The 20,453-nt window shown below is 35.7% G+C and overlaps 1 protein-coding gene across 6 annotated transcripts in view; it reads left to right on the forward strand.

The window, feature by feature from the left end:
- The window catches only part of GRIA4 (glutamate ionotropic receptor AMPA type subunit 4), a 219,435-nt gene that overhangs the window by 156,562 nt on the left and 42,420 nt on the right, over positions 1–20,453 (forward strand). For 5 of the 6 annotated variants that reach the window (XM_026041877.1, XM_026041873.1, XM_026041872.1 and 2 more), the window contains exons 10-12: positions 7,368–7,574; positions 14,174–14,544; positions 15,867–16,065. In XM_026041877.1, the coding sequence (XP_025897662.1) occupies positions 7,368–7,574; positions 14,174–14,544; positions 15,867–16,065 (777 nt within the window). Of the gene's footprint in view, positions 1–200; positions 611–7,367; positions 7,575–14,173; positions 14,545–15,866; positions 16,066–20,453 lie in introns of those variants that run through there. The other variant, XM_026041878.1, reaches the window with a different exon arrangement.

Below are 20,453 nucleotides of genomic sequence, written 5' to 3' on the forward strand. Positions count from 1 at the left end.
TGTTGAAGATTATCATTCCAGGATGCAAACCAAGCAAACTACTATACAGGAATGCAGAGTGTAACTCCTAAGCAAATTGTGTTATTCTTTTTTTTTTTTTTTTTTGCATGGGACATTTAAAAATATATGTATCTTTTTTCCTAAAAAAAGACTTGGTGATGGAAAAAAAAAATACTTCAGTACAGTCCTCCTCTTTTCAGCCTCTGATGAAGAACCCTATTTTAAGAAATTGATCAAGGAAGAAAAGAGTCCCAAGATGCTGCGAACAATCCTAACTAAGGCTCAAGTATTAACCACCAGTGTAGTAGCTTTGAGCTAATTTTTCCATATGGATTACTGTTCCTCTGACTGGATGACCAGGCACTGAACCACCAAGAAAAGTTCTGTGACTAATCTGAAATGTCTAGAACAGATGACGTTAACCTTCAACTTTGGCGAGCTGAGAAGAGAACGATGTGAATAACAAGCTTTCAGTCGAAATTTTCCTCTCATAACAATCTTGATCCTTGACTGAAGCTGCCATACATGAATACTGTAATTTCCATAAATAGCTCCAAGCTTAGGAGAAGCAAGTAAAAATAATAATAAAAAGTAAAATAAAAGGTTCCTGTTTGCTCAAAAGGGAAAAAAAAAGGACAGCAAAAAAAAAAAAGAAAGCTTTTAAAATGTGTTATCTTTTGCATTACCTGTTTGCATTGAAGCGTTTTGATGTGCATAATAAATGTTATCTTCAGAAGAACTTCTCCAGTCCCTGTATTGAAAGGACTGGTGGGATCATTTTCAAAATCAAAAAGCTGAATTAGTATTCCAAAGCATGCACTATGTTTATGCAGCATGTTATTTTGGGATAATTGCAATTATTTGAAAGCTACAATGCTTCTTGATCAAAAGCATCCCCGTTTCAAGTTTCAAAATTGCAGTGCAAGAGAAATATATCAGAATTTGGTTTGAATAGTATATACGGTAAATTCTGCCTTATACTAGTCATGCGCCTCTCCCCTTGACATCACAGGGAGCTGCAAACATGATTCTGATGGCAGATTAAATCCATGATTCTTAATATTGGCCTACTGAAGCAATGTATTTAGAAACCAGAAACATATGTTCACACAGAAAAAAAAAAAAGAGAGAGATTTGATGAAAAAAATCTTTCAGAATCCTGTAATTCTATTCTTCTCTGTATTATATCCATTTTGTGTATGCCACAGACTTTTTGACCTCTTCATTTCCCTCTTCACATTCAAGGGAAGTTGAGACATAGTAGATGGTTGTGATGGCATTTAATTTTGCTTGTGTGCAATGCTGTCAGGCTTTTCAGTCTTCAAAGACAGGTGTCACAGCATGGCAAAAATGTTTACAACTTGTCAGCATGGCGTGCTCTAATTTTTGCCCAAAACCAAATAGCGCAAGTTGATATGCCAGATGTTTCTTCCTTTTGTACATGTCTCTGCTTTCTTTGCTGCAATATGACTGTATGGCTATTGCTTAGGAAGCGCAAAGAATTAGCTCTGCAATTAAAAAAATAGTACAGAGCTTTCTTCTCAGCAAAATGTTATGTTCATTTTTAATATAGTGAGAGTATATAGGATCTATTTTGCAGCTTTGTTTTAGTACATAGGCATTAAACGTGTCTCCAGATGGTCCTGTGGTTAAGGGCAGCTCAGAGGAATATGGTAGCAGGGGTCCTGGTCCATGTTGTTCTCCCCTCTGGTGTTCAGTTCCAGCTGTTACAGATTCCGGTGGAGCCCAGAGTCCTTCAGTTTCTGTGGAGGACATCTGTTTCCTTGACTCTCTCTGAAAGGACAGGTTTTTTGCCTGTGTCCTGCCCAAATGTCCCCTCCAAACCACTTGCTTGAGGCCTCCAGATGTGCCGTAGGCACTATATGCCTAACATTTCCAGCTCAGAAAAGTGAGCATCCCTCACTTTGCAAACATCTTGCAAACAAATCTTGCAAACAAATCTTGCAAACATATAATATATTGACTGAGAATGCAGTGATGAGATATACAGATAGAACATAGAGGAGATATTTGGGGAGACTAATCTGAAGTCTCTCATCTCTCTAATGGTACAAACAGCTCTGTACATATTTCTATTGCAAAGTTTAAAATGACAAGAATGCTATAAAACCAAAGCTCTAMCTGCAAAGAGCTACATCTACATCATGACTTCCAGCTCAGTATTTTAATAAAATAGACTTGGTGTTGGGAGACCAGGCTGCAAGAATGGATTCAGTTCAAGACCAAGACAACTAAATGTAGATGTTTATTAAAGAGGGTTTTGACTCAGTGACCCACATATAAATACCTAGTGACATTTAAGGTGTACTAGGGTATCCTGCCTTCCCTGTTCTCTGCACCAGTGGGATTCCCCCTCCCTGCATGTTGTACACCATGTGGATGTCTCAACAACTCTGCACTGTTTCAGATATGTGAGCTTCAATTAAAGCTTCCATGGGACTTCCATTACAGTTCACAACAATTTAGAGATTGGCTCAGCTGTCCATGCACACAGGTGTCTTGCACCCAGGGTCCCTGAGATAGCCATAGAGGGRCAGCAGATATGACATTGGACCTGAAGATCTGTGACTTCCAAAATAGCACCTGGGGAAGGCAGTTCACTTTAGGGTGTCTCAAAAGACAGACACCTCCATTAGGGGATTGAACTGTTTTGACTGATTTACTCTTGCTTTTCAATGGCCATTTCCTCTGTCCTACCTCAAAAATCCTACCTGTAACCTTCTCTTTCATAAGAGACAATTTCTTTTGTGAGAAGCTTTGTCAGTGAAGTTATTTAGTAGACTGGATAAATATTCGAAGTTTGTTGCATGACAGTAAGAAGCTCTTCAAACCGAATCCTGGACACTTTATTCAGAAAAAAAGATAAAGCCTTTGAGTAAAATTTGTAGTTTCTTTTTCAGAATAAAGTGTGTCAAAATGTGTCATTCTTGCTCTAAAAACAAGACATTTCCTTGCACAAATTTTTGTCACTTTTGCACATTATTTTTACAATAATTTAAAGATTTTGAAAGGAACTTCTTTATAATAGGCAAGCCAAGCACAGGTCTCTCTGACATAGTTCTGCAGCTTCCCTTATAGTATGGATCATCAGTTGTGAGCATTTTACTGTGCACATGAATTTGTGAGAATGTAGTGGAATGAATTGTTTACATCTATAAAGGTAATTGTTGCAGACATCAACTTGTATTTATAAATGTTAAATATTGTTATAAAATTGTGAAGTATATGAGTAAAGCTTGCACCATTTCAAATATCTGTTCTGTGCTGCTCATTAATCATTTCARTGTGGACTTTTCTATGATTCACTGCCCCACAGAATGTTATTAAGCAGCTGAAATCTTGCAAATATCACTATGCTAAATCTCATTTAGCAATAGATCAAATCTGTTTTCTATCAGTAGGTTACTATGAACTCTTGTTTATAGTTCAAAAATGTGATAGATACAAAGCTTGTGGGGAGAWGTTTGCATTTGCATTTGCATTAGACAGGATTCTATAGCTGGAAAAGGTGAAAAAGCACATCTGCTGCTTTCAGATCTTTTAGCTGATTTAATAAAGGATTTTATCTCCCTAGATACCTAACATCTCTTATATCCTTGGACCAGCATGGTTACACATATGTTACTACTAGTTTAGAAAATGCTACTGTAATAGATGATGCAGAAAAATATTTATTTTTTTAGTGAGATATATACAAAATGGCATAAAGATATGGCTGAGTACACGCTATCGATCTATTTATCTAATTCATAACTTCACAATGCAACCTTGCAAGTTCATCTGTAAAAGTTGTTAGCAAACCAGTAGAACTTACCTTTGAGTATCCTGCTTTATTATAATGGTGTCAACACATAACATTAAGTTTCAAATACTCCCATAAACTGAAATGTTAGAATTTAAAAATAATGCTTCTATCTGATATTTTTACAAATGATATTTATCACAAGAATATACCATTGGAAAGCCAATTTCAAACATACTCACATTCCTCCATCAAATTCTGCCTTGAGAATACGTCTCAAAATATGACAAGTAAAGTAAGCATAACAATTAAATAAATTATTTTTTATTCTAAAACAAAATAAGTAGGAGGACAATAGCAACATAGTAAGCAAAAGCTAATACATGTTCCCAATATTTTAGATATATTATTTCACAGTGCTGCTCCTTTTAAAGCAGTAGCAGCAAGAGGTAATCTTGGTAATCTGATCTTACTGATTTACAGCAAAATGCAGCAAACAGCATCTTTTACAAAATATTTACAGAATGGATAAAAAAAGAGCAGATAGATAGAAACAAGGAGGCTTCTGCAAATCACCCAGGAGATCAGAGARTCTTCTGAGCTTATGCTTGGTGGCCTATTCGCAACATGGACGGTTGGTCTCATCTACCTTTGTAGTATCTTTTGCACCTTGCAGCTACTATGCTTCCTGCACAGAGCATACAGGGAAGGAGAAGTGAAATTTATTCAGTTTTTACCATAAAATATTGTCACTTTGCTGTGTAGATGCTATTGATTTATATATATGTATAAAAAATATATATATAGYAGCCCTGTCTCTGCTAAGGTGCAGGCAGAGGCACAGCCTGGGACTTGAGAGAGGGATCAATCTGACCTGGCTTCCTCTTTTTCTGCCTACTTTGAATCTCTCTCCCATTTTGTTTTGTGTTGTTTTGTTTTGTTTTTCAATGTCATGACTGTAATTGTATGCCTTTGGCTYGGGATTTATAAGAAAGGCTGAATCACAAAAGGTCAATCGCTGACTGTGCTTTTTGAGAAGAAAATGGCAGTTAAGGTGCACCAACCAAATGTAACTGAAAGTTGTAAAGAGAGTCCATGAATGAATATTGGACAAGATTTTGTTGTATTTTTAGTTCTTAGATGGTTAAAACACAGTCAGGAGATATACTGTTTTTGTTCTCTGCTTATTAGCAACCATTTTTTTGAAATAGCATATCAAGAAGGGCCCAAATTTTCTCTATACTTCTCCTTTGCAACTGAACCTCTACATGTAAGTAAAGATCATCTGCTTCATTTGCCTTGAATGTTTTTGAAAATCAAAGTCCACTGGAAAGAGAACTCCCCTTGTCTGTCCCTCACTCTAGAGGACAGGTGGTTGAGATTAAGCTGATTTGACTGGGGACAGAAATACCAGGAGTCATGCAAGCTGGCATCAATACTCCACCACTCTGTTGAAGACCCAAGCTCTGCCCTGCCAGTGGCATTGCACTGCATCACTGCAGTGCTCACCACGTGCAGCAAACGCTGCAGCTTAGCAGCCCAGCCTTCTCCCACTGCCCAGGTCCTGCATGGCATGGTGAGAATAGCTACTTTTTAAATGATTGGCCAGGTTTTAGAAGTGCTTAACAATCCTTAGCCATGTGGGGGTCATAGCTACGCGCTCAATACAGTTATGCACTGTTGCCATCCTCAAATTTCTCTGGGCATGTAAATGTATACAGGAGAAGGACCCAGGTGGCCAGRCAGGGTGTGAGCTTAGGAGCAGTCACCGTTAACTCTCTTCTATGCTGTGCAGTTCTCCAGCCGTATTAATGTCTATAATTTAACATCTGTAAGTGTTCTCCAATGCTGAATTACAGCTAAGGGGTTATGGTTCACATATGCCATGTCAGAATTACTTCATAGCAACAAGTATACTAACAGAGATGGAAGGAGGTTTTTTTTGGACCATGGCTGAGAGTGAAATATGATTGCAATAGTTCGGTATCTGCTGCTATGTTTAAGCAAATATTGCTCCTTCCTCTCAAACTGTGTAATCTGGAACATTTCAGTAAAACACTGGGTGTTCGTGGAACGAACTGAAGGAACTTTCTCCACATTACACAGAGCTCCGTTTTGCCATCCTTGTGGTGAAAGATGTTCCTACAGGGAGAAAACTTACAAAAGCAGAGGAATAATATAATTTCTCTTTTCTATTTTTCTGACTTCTCACTGTATAATAGTAAACTGAATATGTTATTCAGCCTTTCCTATCAAATCTTTTTGGGTGTAACTAGTCTCTATTAATAAGAGGTACATATTTGTATCTAAAAGGAGAAATTAACTTGCCAYACAGGAAAAAATTTTGGAATTAGATTATGCTATCCCCCGTCATTCACATAATGCCAACTATTGTCAGTTGTTATCACTATTTAGAMTACAAAATCGCTACTGCTTACTGCTGATGTTCATGGAGTTTCAGTGAAGAAGACCTCAGCTACCAATTTTACCTTTGTTTTAYTGTGTGCTATTTAGTTATGTAGGAAAAATGGGATTAGGGCAGAGAAACACCAAGATCAATGTTGAATAATAAGCATTTGCTATCGACACAAACAATAATAGCAATCCTAACAGCAAATTGAAGTTATCACTATTTTATGAGATAAATTCAAGCAAAAGATGATGTTAGTGGCAAGCAGTGTACCTGGAACTGGCTAGTAATATGGATTATATGAAGTGATTTCAAATAATTCCAGGAAATATAATTTTGCATATAATGATTGATAATGTCTAAATCCACAGTCAGAGAAATGTGACATTGTTTTGGCAATCACATCATCTTCAATATCCTTATAATATGGATTACATAGGGAATCTAAGATCCTCTTTCTGTTTCAAGGCAGGTTTTACTGGTTTCCAATGGCACTTACCAACCAATATGATACTTTGGTACTTCTTCATTGCAGCATGTAAAGTTAGTTTAATCTTAATACCATTTTTGTCCATGCTTAGATTCACACTAAGAAACCTTGCAGAATTTGTATTGTTTATTCAAAGCTGAAGATAACTTCCAGAAGATATTTCTTCTAGAATATATTTCTATGTTCTTATTAAAAATGTACATAGCATTTAACTATGCATTCTAAACTGCAAGAAAGCAAATCTTTCAGGCTGTGCATCTGAAACTACATGGAGAGTAACCACACTGTTTTAGAGAAGAGGTGTATATATTTAAGTTGAAAGGATAAATTATGCCTGGCACTGTCTCTTGGTCATTTGCTTTACACTGGTTCAACCACATTCGTGCGTTCTGTTTATTATATATTGCACTAAGGTCTTTCAATTAAAACAAAGTAAAATTTATAAGTTTGTGTGTATAATTTATAAAGGTTGATATTTCTGGTGAAATTTGTAAGTCAAATTATAGTGTAAATAGTATACCACTCTATAAGGATTTATGTTCATGCATTTAAACATATATTTGCTAATCCTATCCATGTACTTTCGATAAAATATATGTTGTTTAATCAGTAGATGGCTTTTCATCTACTTTTGTTGATTTTTGCTGCTTTTCAGAGTCTATTCCATATACTTTTCCTTTACAGTTCTACTTCTTTCATTATAGGAAGCCCCATATGTTATGTTCAAGAAAAATCATGATACATTTGAAGGGAATGACAAGTTTGAAGGATACTGTGTAGATCTGGCGTCAGAAATTGCAAAACATATTGGTATCAAGTACAAAATTGCCATTGTCCCTGATGGAAAATATGGAGCAAGGGATCCAGAGACAAAAATCTGGAATGGGATGGTGGGAGAACTTGTTTATGGGGTAAGCATACCAATTTTTGAAGTAGGATTTAACTTACTATAGTTTTAGTTGTAAAATAGGAAGTATATATGCACTTTATTTAATCTTGGGGTCACAGAAAAGAAACAATTCTGTTTCAGATCTCTATGCTTTCATTTATTTTCAAGTAAATATCAAATAGTTTCTTACAAATTCTATTTATTCAACAAGTACCTATTAGAACATTTCATAGTCTGAACATTCCTTAAAAATCATTGATGTTAGAACTAGTAATGGAATATTAATGCCATCTATTCCTGATATATTGTTAAAACTCACTTGGGAAGAATATCATTCATTTATTCATTGTCATGGAAAGGATTATCATGGAGTATCTTTAAAAAAAGATACCACTCTTGGTCTAGATATTTTGAGGGATGGAGACTCCACGATTATATATAAAAACTCTTATATAACAGACCACCCAGACAAGTACGCACCTAGACTATCCAGAATTGCAATATATTTTTAAGATTAACATCAATAATAATATTTAAGAGYAAATCTGGCAAATTCAGCAAGTAGGAGCGGGCATTATACAGTGATCTGGAGGAACATTCTCAAAATAGCAGAGTAAGTAAGACTTTTGTAGACAAATGAAGTTGCATTAAATGAAAATAGATCCAACAAAACAAATTAATATCTGCAGTATCTGGTGTTACCAAGACTAGTAAAAGCTCAGTACTGTGGTAGCTGATGGCTGCAGTTGCTGATATCGTCACTGAATCAGAATTCTCAGAGAAACTTTAATTTTGGTGATAGACTAAAAGGAAAAGTCCTGAAATGTTAAGGTCAGAACGTTTTTACTAATGCCCTTGACAGAAATATGTCTCCATCTCCCTATAAAAAMGCTGCTGAATACCAGTTGGCTCACCCGATAACCTGCAGTTTCCTCCATAACCTGGCAATTCCAGTGGGGTTAGGACACATGTGGCAAAGCCTGGCAGCTTTTACAGCAGCTTCRTTCTGCTATCTTCTTTCAACTAAGTAAAATCAACTGATTTTGTCACAGCCACCTCCAGTAGTATCAGTTCAGGGGACTTCTCAACATGAAACTGTAGGAGTACAGTAAATGCTGTCTGAGAGTTTTATTGATTTGCCCTTACGATGGGAATGGGAAAATTGCACCAGCCTTATAGATCGTATATGGTCTTGGAAGCTTTTGGAGGAACGAGTATCACTTGTGAAATGCTCGTGGGAAAGCTGTACTGATAGGTATATCTGCTTCAGTGTTCTACAAGCAGCAGAACTCCCAGTTTAAGGCAGTTTTTTTTTTTTTTTTTTTTTTAGAATTATTTTATCAAATGGCTGAAAGGTAGGGGGCAACTTCTTATCTGGCTTTTAATCACAATAGCCATCTCATTGATGTCAAAATCCATGTAGTGTTTTATATCAGCTAGCTGAAAATATTTGAGAAATTGAGCAAATTGTGAGGAAATTTCCTTGACCAGATGCATAGAGCCTCAATAGCAGTTTCATTAGCCTATAATCTACATAAAATATATATGAAGCTTGAAATGACACTTCAGTTTTTATTTGGTGCTTTTTTTTTTCCTTTTACTTATCTTTAAAAACATCAAAGCCAAACAGCTCTAATTCTAGATCAAAATGCAAAGGAAGCTCACATCAAGTTTCGTAACACTTCACACCGTTGGTAGTGGCATAGTTGAAAATAATAAAACTGAAATATATAATGAATTTATTGCATATTAGCTGCATGAACAAGGCATCCCAAAATATACAATCAACACATGGCTTTCTGTAATGGAAGGTGAAGGCTCGTGTAAGGCTTGATGGATAGGTTTAGAAGCTCCTGAACAACGGACTGTTTAGGGTTAATATAGGCTCCTTTAATTTTGGAACTGAGTTATGCCAGTGAGGCCACAGCAGAGCTCTCTAGCTGCTTGCTGTAGGAAAAGGACCAACAACACTCCACTCTTGCTCAGTGTTATTTGCTGTCCCATCCAAAGGGTCCCTAAGGCTGTATCTATCCTAGTATAAAACGGAGTACCCAAGAATGTCGCTGGAACTCAGACTCCTTTGTTTAATCTGCTAAGTTGCTAGAATGCTCCCTGGTGTAATTTTGGCCCAGGCCTATTATTACTCTCAGAAACAATTTCTGTGCACAGTTGGACAGGAGCATTGGGGAGAGTTCCAATAAGCAGCTTGAATGCAGCAAATGGTGGTCTGGAGGTTAAAAGACTTTCATAATGGCAACTACTCTGTGCCAGTTGACCTTAATGCCAAGAGCTATCCCAAGCATGTTTAATTTTCTGATAGAGATATAACTTCAAAGCAAATTGTTCTTTCTGTTAAGATATGAAAGTCTTATACTTAGGATTTCCATGTGATCAGAGTGAAAATCATCCCCACTGCAACTGCCTTGATCACTAGCCAGATGATTTACACAGCAACAGGTCCCCTGGCCTCTTACACATACAGAAAGCAATTAAAATCAGTCAGTCAGGCTTTCTCCTGCTATGTAAGGGAATGCTCATCTTTGTGGTAGATCCCCAATTCATCATCACCAATATCTAACCAGTTGGCTCTGCTTCAGGCCAAGCTTTTTCTACACAGACAGGATGGGGCATAATTAGCAAGTAAATTAGCAAATTAGCAAGACTGTGTGTTTGGGAAGCATTTTACAGTTACTATTCCCAGCCACTTGAAAGGATCAGCAGATATTTTTGTACCCATCAGTGACAGTGGAGCTTTGCTGTGTCATAGGAGAGTCCCCCTGCTACCTGCTCTTTACACCATTCCCTGGTTTTACTTGTCCCATGCTTGTGCTATGCATAGTGAATGCATGTGCATCTCCTCTCATGAGCCAATGTTCCCCTGTGGACTGCAATGCATCTTTGCCCTTTCTGAGCTGAACACCTCTGATTCCACACAAAGCAGCTCGCTTATTATCTAAAATCCATAGCTCATTTTTCCATCATGTCCCGGCGGGACCTGGTCTATAAAGTGCTGTAGTATGCAGTTTTTTTATGTCTGTACATAGAGTGCGTGTGTGGAGGAGTGGTTTATTCTCCTGCTTGTTCTTGGGTCTTTATTTAGCACTCTATTAAAAGCTATCAGGTAATGCTAGTCATGTGTTCCTGATGGATCCAAATGCCAGCAATAGTCCCCTTGGGGCTCTGTAGCCCTTGATAACCAGCTCGTGCACAGAAGAAATGCTGACAGGGAATGACATTCCATCAACTACCTGCAAACGTGTTTCCAAACACACTAGGAGTCAGCTCCAATTAAATATTAATWCTCCTGACACAAAGTGCTATTCTCCCACTGTTCAACTTGGAAAGTCAAAGCAGTCACAGCTCATTTCTGCTTAGCATCTGAAAAGCCATCAGCTTCTGAAGTTGAAATTCATCTGCCTGTTTTTTCTCAGATGGCTGTACAACCTCTATTCAACTTGTATCAAGTACAGGTTTTATTCACAAGGTTGTAATAATATATTCCAGAGAATGAAAGTCTCCTACCATCAGACCTAATCTTGTCCCATTGTACAATATGGGAAGGATCCAGAATCCATCTGTACTAGGCAGCAATGTACATGGAGTGTATACTCCATGGTGCAGTCTTAACTGGACAAACTCAAAGTGTTAATATTTGCAATGCACAGCTATCGTCATTATCTTGCTTTCAACAAGGATGAATCTCTGTAGACTTTAATCTACCACACTATTCCCACAAAAATAATATATAATATCACAAAAAAAAAAAGGAAAAAAGTATATAATAAGGATATAATCAGATTGGGAAAGCTGCATTTGCCCCATTTATTAGATATCTAAATGTGATCTAGTCATGTAGTGTCCCTTTGCTTTAGCTGTCTTGAATCAGGTTCATTTGCAGTATGATTGATCTGATGTTAGATTGCTGTTTTAATAGGAATTGGATAAATTCTTCTTCCTCTCCTTTAACTCCCTTAGTAGAGTAGTGTAGATAACTAGTTCTAATGGAAGTGTGTACTTTGTAAACTCTAAAATTTGGTAAGCTACATCTCAACTAGTGTTTCATCTAATGTATGCAACATGCTAATTTTGTGATTAAATTCTACACATTTAGCCCTCAAATGGTGGTGTCACTTTTCCACTTCATATTGCAAAATCTAATAACCCTTAAAGATCCTTATTTTATTCCAGTAGTCATCTGCACAGAAATCAAATCTGAGCCAACATTTTTAAAGACCCATMATCAATTCTATCATTTGCAGTAAATGTTAATGAAGATACCAGTAAGGGTCAAGTATAAAAAACAGGAGCAGTTATAGATCACAATTTCTGTAAGTCTTTCAGTTATTCCATTTCAAAACTTCCCATTAGGTATTACAGTAACTGAAATTTAAGAGTGTAAAAGACATTGACTCATATTCAACTGCAGCTGTTAAACCATCCTTTTAGAAAAATTGAATTGGTGAGTGAGATGCAGTATAAAAATATGCAACAGTACCACTATTCCACACCATCCTACATTCCTTAAACTACAGAAACCATATTTGCTTTACAATTTTGAAGATACTACAAATATTTTTTGATTTATTTTTCTTCATTTTTATAAATATTTATTTATAATAATGAACATTATGTAATCACATGAATTCATGTAATCCCAAAAGTTAAGAATATAAAATTGAAAAAAACCTTGTATTACAGAYTTAGTAATCTAAATAAATAAATAATATATTAGCAGTATTTTCATAATATTTATAACTGCTAGAGATAATGACTCAYACTCTTGGAAAATGATTATTTTAATTTAGAATTTATTGTTTAAACTACAATATCTTARTATATAAATAAGTGATTGCATCACTATTTCAGAATGATAAATATAATCTGAAGATCAATTTATAGTAATGTTTATATGAATTTGTATTTTGGGACCATTACATGAGTCATTTCTTTTGAATTATTTAATATTTTACAGCTACAGTTAAATTATAACTACAATAAATAAGTTTTAAATTACATTTCAAAAGATTTATATAGCTGAGTATAAATTAGTGCACAAAAAAGCCCAAACCCATACATTATTTAAAATACATTTACATGTTTCAAGGTTTGAAAATGACAAAAAACACCCTGTATTTCAGATTTTTTCTTTTCARTGGAAAAGCTTGGATATTTGTAATACCTAGGTTAAGCAAATATATCCTTAATTCAACATTTGTTAAACCATTAATATTGATGGGACTTAAATATGATTGAAATGTGTGTTTTACTGTCTATAAATGCCCTTAAGAATTAGCTAAAAGGCAAGAATGCTTAAATGCATTGCCAACCTATGGGCTCTGTACTATATCTCAAGCTGCTGTTGTGTAAGATGAATTCAGGAGAACTAGGTATTTAAGAAAGAGGAGAGGAGCAGGTAGAATTATTTATATTATGCAGAGTTATCAATAACTCTTTATCTGTGAAGATGACTGGGCCGACAGAGGAGTCTTATTTGCAACTGGGAGGCTATAGCTGGTGTTCAGTGAGATAAATATTGCCAAATACAGAACAAAGTATTGCCAAATATGCTCAGTTACCCTCTGTCGCCTGTGTTTAACCAACATAGTGACGATAAGCAGGAGAAAGCATTCAACAGCTGCTGCCTATCTGTTGCCCTCCCACTAGTGTACCTTCTGGTCCCCATATTTCTTACAATTCCCATCTTAAGTACTAGTGTAATGACATCGTTAACATACAAGGCAAGGCAGAGATTAAACTTCAGTTTAATATGGAGCCTCTGAGCACTAAAATGACCCATTAGCACAGCTGGAATACCTTACAACTTAATGTACCCATCGCTATTAGCAGCTGTAATCATCATCATCACCGTCATCATCAATAATGATACATTCTAGACTGTCACCTTCATTCTAAACATATTAGGGAAATTTCTTTTTTTTCCTGTCTTTCTAGTGGGAATGATTTCAAAACATTTTTATTTCTAGCCTTTTAATTTATTAATTTATTTTTAGCCTTTAAGATTTTGCATACCTGCTTTTGATATACTTACCCTTATGCACTGTTTACATCCATTTCATTCCTATTGAATTATCTGTCCCACAAGGTAACTGTACATATATGGTTTCATGGYATTAATCATAGCATTGATTAGTCATCTTTGCTGATTCATGCTATTTGTAATGTCTCTTGAGATTGTTAGCCCACTTCCCTCAAAGAACAATTGTACCTTATGAGAATATGATAATAAATTACAGTTTTGGGGATCTCATTGAAAATTCAGTGRCAGAAGGACCATATTATTTTGCATCCTTCCTTTAAAAACTAAATTAATAACTAAAATGAGCTGTCCTAGGGTAAACTGCTGCCCATGTCTGTAAAGCTTAAGAGTCTCACTTTAACATGAATATTAAGAATTTCAATATTTTTATAAAATAAAAGTCTGAAACATTGATGTTTTATTAAAAGTATATTGAGTAAGGACAGTTTGTGATGGAAAGAGCTGAAAACATTCAAACCACAGTATCCTGATGTTAATGGCATACCTTTGGAATTAGCTGCTTAGTTAAGTCTATAAACCAATTCCAATTAATCTATACATCTATATTTCTTTTTTCTTTATAGAAAGCAGAGATTGCTGTTGCGCCTCTGACCATCACTTTGGTACGAGAAGAGGTCATTGATTTTTCTAAGCCTTTTATGAGTTTGGGGATATCCATTATGATCAAAAAGCCCCAGAAATCTAAACCAGGAGTATTTTCCTTCTTGGACCCCTTGGCGTATGAGATCTGGATGTGCATAGTCTTTGCCTACATTGGTGTCAGTGTGGTCCTGTTCCTAGTTAGCAGGTTTAGCCCATATGAGTGGCACACAGAAGAACCAGAGGATGGGAAAGAAGGACCCAGTGATCAACCTCCCAATGAATTTGGCATATTCAACAGCCTCTGGTTTTCCCTGGGTGCCTTTATGCAACAAGGATGTGATATTTCCCCAAGGTTTGTGTCAAATCTTTTTATATTTGCATTTTATTTTCATCATTGAAGCATAAAATCTTCCTTATTTTCCTGGCAGTGTTTAGCATTTCATTCTTTAGGAAGCCTTTCCATTTTAGTTCTTCAATAGCTGTGATAACGGCAACAGAGAACCTGCTTTGAATTACAGTCATTATTATTATTTTACATATGTCAATGTACATAAATCACAAACAGTACCACGTAGTAGCAGGTACATACTGGGAAATTTCCATTGACTTGACTTTGGAAGAATTGTGTTGTTACCAAATTAGTTCCATTGTATGATAATTACAAAATTCATACTATTATGCTGAATATTTGTCTTGCATGAATGAATGCCCCATTTTTGTTCCCTATTAAGTTCTGCAGCATTGCTTGCATAATGTCATTTTCTATGAGAGACAGAATATTTGACCATCTGTTTCTGTGACACCACAGCACATTACCAAGCTATGCTTTACAGAGTGTGTTCCTCAGGTGTAACATATGATCCTAGTTCTGAATTTCTCAAGATTTTCAGATGTTCTGGAAATTCAATTTGTATTAACTGCAACTTCTTAATTTAACATTATGTCACARTCTTTCAAAATTGGATGCTTCCCTTTAGCCATTATCACTGATATTTTGAAAGTGTTTGGCGTTGGCCTAAGTTTGCTTCCTAACTGAAGGAAGCACTAAGACTAGATGTTTCTTGAACAGCCTTTCCTTCAAATTACAAATATTGAAACAGAAAATAGAATTCATTACTTATCATAAATGTCTCTGTAATCACAAAGCACTTAAATAAATAAAATGCAAAATTTCTTTTTTTTTCACTGGTTTGTAGAATGTCTGAAGTTTCTGATGAATGGACAAATGCCGTATGAGTGACAGGAACATTCAAATAGTAGAGTCAATGTACTACCGTATATGCAAAGCCTTTTGTGTCATTTTTTTTTAAAGAAAAAACAGATTTGCAGCTACAGTGCTTTGCTTTTGTCTCCAAAATGAGATCATCCAGGATATTTGACATTTTTCTATAGAAGGRATTTCTTGAAATTAAAGGAACATTGGGATTACAACTGAAGAGAATTCATACTGCTGTACATGCATCATATTCCTTTATACACTGGTCTTTGTACTGCAGGCATTATAATTCAAAGGAAAAAATGTATGTATCAGTATATWAAATTAGGTAATCTCATTCCCACTGACTGTTATGTATCGATACATGCTCAGTAATAATGTGCCTTCGTTCTTTATCTCTCTCTCTCTCCTTGTGGCTTAAGATACAGGAAATTGTGCATTATCTTATTCATGTTTAGATCCCTCTCAGGTCGCATTGTTGGAGGTGTCTGGTGGTTCTTCACGCTCATCATAATATCATCCTACACTGCTAACCTGGCTGCTTTCTTGACTGTTGAGAGAATGGTCTCGCCCATAGAAAGTGCAGAAGACCTTGCCAAACAAACTGAAATTGCATATGGGACACTGGACTCAGGGTCWACAAAAGAGTTCTTCAGAGTAAGTTGTCGTGTCTGTTAGAGCAGCTCTGCCTGCAGGATGGCTCTGTGATAAAATATTGAGGGGGGCGAAATAGTGTTACTTTGCAATAATTATAATTCAGTTCGTAATCCCTGCAATACTTGAACAATGTTTTTACCCCCAATTCCATTTGCTGGAATTTTTAGTCAYTTTAATTTGTGGAAAGCTTATTGATCCTGTCATGTCAGGCAAAAGAGCTGCCCTGAAGGATAATGGAACCAGTGATAATTAAAGCTGCGTTGCACTATTGATTCCTCAGAGGCTACAGCACTGAAATAATGTGCAGCATTGAGTACCTATGATGATAACATGGGGTCTTGCTGTTTTTTCTTCTGCTTATGGTTTTTGCTGCATGCACTTTGCTTTAGGGTTTTGGGTGGTGGATAGGAAATGCATTTTTTAATTTGCCGACCTTCAGATGAATAATAAAATGAAAATATACCTTGGGGAAATGTGGTTGGAGCATAAGGATGTAGCCTAAATAGCCATTCATATGTCTGTGCTGTCCCTATTGATTACTTCATTTTCATTTGCTTTCCTATGTTAGCTGGCTGGTACGTAATCCTCTCTCTTTGCCAGCTGGAAAACAGGGAGCCTGGGCATCACAAAGAGTATATAATAAATCATCCATCCTGTCTAATTTTGTATCTCTGGCAAATGCAAGTTAAGCTTAGCTGAGTTTGGTTGTCTGACTCTGCCTCTGACTAACTGGCTGATAGCCATGTAAGTATACAGTTCAGGACCATTCTTTAACTGCAAGGTAAATATTAAGGCATTTTTACAAGGCAGAAAGATGGAGTGATAGTTTCTCCGCATTGCCTTATTGAAATGAGTATGTTCTTTTTCAAATATTCCCATCACTATTTTCAGTTTCACCAAACTGAACTCRATCAATCAGATGCACTTTATTAACAAAATTATGAGTGGGGTTTGTAAACTAAGGACAGTATAAGGGAGCTACTGACATCCCTCAAGAAATACCCCAAAAAATCAAAATAACCTTTTGATTGTAATAGATACCCTCACTCTTTTTTTTTTTTTTTTTTTTTTTTCTGATAAAACAATAATGTTGTGCCGCTGTAAATGACACTTAACTAACACATGGTGCTTGGGCCTTTAGAAACTGTTTAAAACAAGGGGATTAGTTTAAGCTAGTCTTCTAGATTTCTTCTGTAGTCAATTGATGTCCTAGCATAGAACAAATCACCTTCTAWAGTATCTTTCTCTCTACACGGATTGTAGAGTTTTCCCATAAAAATGGTTTAGAATTCTTACAGATTTTTTAATGCATACAGTTGGATAACTGATGTGTAGCTCCACCTGTCCTCTTCTATACAAAGTGTCTGGGTACAGAACTAAATGCAATGTCATAGACACTTTCTGTGAGCCTCGATCTTTACCATCAAGTGGTAGAAAATCAGTCTTTGATGACTGAAAAACCTGATTTCACCTCTAAGGCCTGCCAAAATGATCAGATGCAGGAAGCTTGCTTGAGAACTGAAATATTGTGGTCTTGAAATGGCCATATTTCCTATTTATCTAAAAAAAAAAAAAAAAAAAAAAAAAAAAAAAAAAAAGTGTAGTCTCTTATTATTGTTTACAATTTTCTTCTTCAGTGTTTAGTTAATACATTCTTCTTTACCTCAGTTTGTGCAGCCATGCATTTAATTCTGTGTATTCCATTTTCTGTCTGTCTAAAGCTGAGATGGTGATCACACTATATGAATGTAAATATTTCTTTCAATTAGGATGAAGCTATGATGATAATTAATACTAGGTTTACTTAATTTGGAGTTCATTAATTTGTTGCATTTCCAGAGCTTGTAAATTTTAGGTAATGATCAAAAATTGAAATTCCAAGGAAATACAAAAAGAAAAAGCAAGAGATTGTTTTCTGAAGAGTTTTCAAAAATTTTGACAATTCATTGTTTTGACGTAATGAAGACAGGACCTTTGACATAAAAATAGTCTTGGTCAGAACATTACCATGATTTTAAATCATGCTGTAAAAATAGCTTTTTTTATTTTTTTTCATGAATGACTGTTGATTGGAAAWGGCAAGCTGTCTCCTTAAAATGAAGTGAGAGGTTTTTTTTCCAGCTATGACAGACATCTTGTCATGTTAATCTTTAATGATTAGGAGGAAATTAAAAAACAACAGGAAAATCATATTCTCTGCTTCACTATAAAATATAACAGGAAACATTAAAAGTAGCCATAAATACTGTATGTAGTTGTTCATGCAAATTTTAAAGCATAATCAAGTTTTAGACTGTTGATCACTTTTTTAAAAAAATGGTGTAATTGAAGCCTTTTAATCAAGTGATTGCTAATYTATGCAACAGTGTAGTAATTGTTAACAATATTTTACATGCTATTTCTAACACTGTTTTTCAGGAAACAGGGACAATGCTAAAATATCATTACCAAGTTTCTCTTTGCCTAATGCATAATTTCAGACTCAGCCTCAAGCTCTATTAAAAGAAGGCTCCATCTGTTTACCAATCTAATACTTTGTGTAGTTAGAAGCAAATGACATCAGTTTTGGAATTAAAGWCAAGGATGACTTTTCTAAGAGAGATTGATCACTGTCTGGCTGAATATGGTCCTTTTGGACATTTTCTTATCTGATCAGAATCAGAAGGTCTGAGCAGCTATTAAGTCTGCCTTAATTAAAAAGTGAAAACAGAAAAGAAAGTAGTTTCAAAGATTTCATAAAAGAAGACTTCTTTCTTTATGAGTATTAGCATTCATTGTTTTGGAAACAGTGAGAGCAGTGAAAGGTGCAATTTTGAGCAAGCTGCTCAAAAGGCAAAGAACTCCTTTTTAGCAGTCTTACTCAGAAAAGCCCTAAATCAAAATCAGCATGTTTTGACTGACTGTAATGGAAAGCTGCAAGGCTTCTTTATCAGATAAGTAGGACTATCTGTTCGTTCTTTCTTCGGTTTTCTCTCTGGCTAGACATACATATACTGAATCTTACCAAATGAAAGGCTGGGAGAAGAAAAAGTTCTTAAAGAGTGGATGACTTGTTAGAGAATCGTTTTCTCTGTCTTGCTGGGCAAAGATAACTAGGTCTTAAAACCTAACTAGAACTTAAGGAAAAAAAAAATGTAATCTCAACTTTTTCAGTTGATTTTGGACATAATTTTCTCTTATCTATAGTGAAAATTTGTGTTGCATGTTTCTAGTTTTGAAGGAAAATGACCTATTATTTGTTTACCTTATAAAGATTCTGATGATACAGCCGTTAAGAGGCAAGAAATGATTGGAAGTGAAGGTAAACAAAGGCAAGAAAACATTCTTGAAGTGATGCCTSATTTATTGTTGCTCTCTTCCATTTCTTCCAACTGTAATTTAGATCCATGAAATTTTATCCTTGCAAAGCAAAAGACATACATAGATGGCTTGGCTTAAGCTCTGCTTTCAGCCACCATTATGTAAATGAAGAGTGGCTATGACTACAGTCAACAGAAAAAAGAGCAAGGATAATTTWTGATCTTCTGATACATTGGATTTTTGGTGAACTTCTGGTTAAATGCTGCTTATTTTCAGCTTAGACCTACTTCTATTACAAATTATTTTCTAAGTAATACTACAATTTTTCAGTAATTGATAAAAATAAATGCTCAGGGAAGTTACTCTCACCTATGCTGGGGCTCTGTTTCATTCTTTTAAAAGCCATTCTCAATTTATGTAATATCCATATCTTATGATTTGACAGATGTTTAAACATTCTAAAGCCCTTTGTTTTTTAGATTTTGTAATAGAATCATAGAATCACAGAATGCCCAAGGTTGGAAGGGACCTCAGAGGTCATCTAGTCCAACCCCCCTGCACACATAGGGTCACCTAGAGCACGTGGCACAGGGCTGCGTCCAAACRGGTTTTAAAGATCTCCAAAGAAGGAGGCTCCACAATCTCCCTGGGCAGCCTATTCCAGTGCTCTGTCATCCTCACTGTCCAGAAGATGATACTTTAGACGACAGGCAATACTTTCCTGGAGGGCTGAGTGCAGTATAGGAATGGATGTATGGATCAAGTCTCATGTTACTTGAAATCCCTGTTGACTTACATAAAGTAAAATTTTTGGTGGTTACACTAAACAAGGAAAAATTCCCATCCAGGAAATTTTCCAGTTAATGCAGTCAAAGCCATGAATTCTTGCATATTCTTTGAGCAAGCACATTTCTTGCTCAATTACTTGCAGGATCCCAGTCTTTTAAAATAAGACTAGCTGAAACTGGAGTCTTAAAAACTTAGCTAATCTTTAAGACAAAAGCTTAGGACGCCTTGTTTCTTTTAATAGTGTATCTGATCCAATTAGCTGTTTATATTGTTTATTGTGAACCATGTCTTGAAATATC

Source organism: Nothoprocta perdicaria, unplaced genomic scaffold, assembly GCF_003342845.1.
Source record: "Nothoprocta perdicaria isolate Ctin4 unplaced genomic scaffold, notPer1 scaffold_298, whole genome shotgun sequence".
In the NCBI taxonomy this organism is placed as follows: domain Eukaryota; kingdom Metazoa; phylum Chordata; class Aves; order Tinamiformes; family Tinamidae; genus Nothoprocta; species Nothoprocta perdicaria.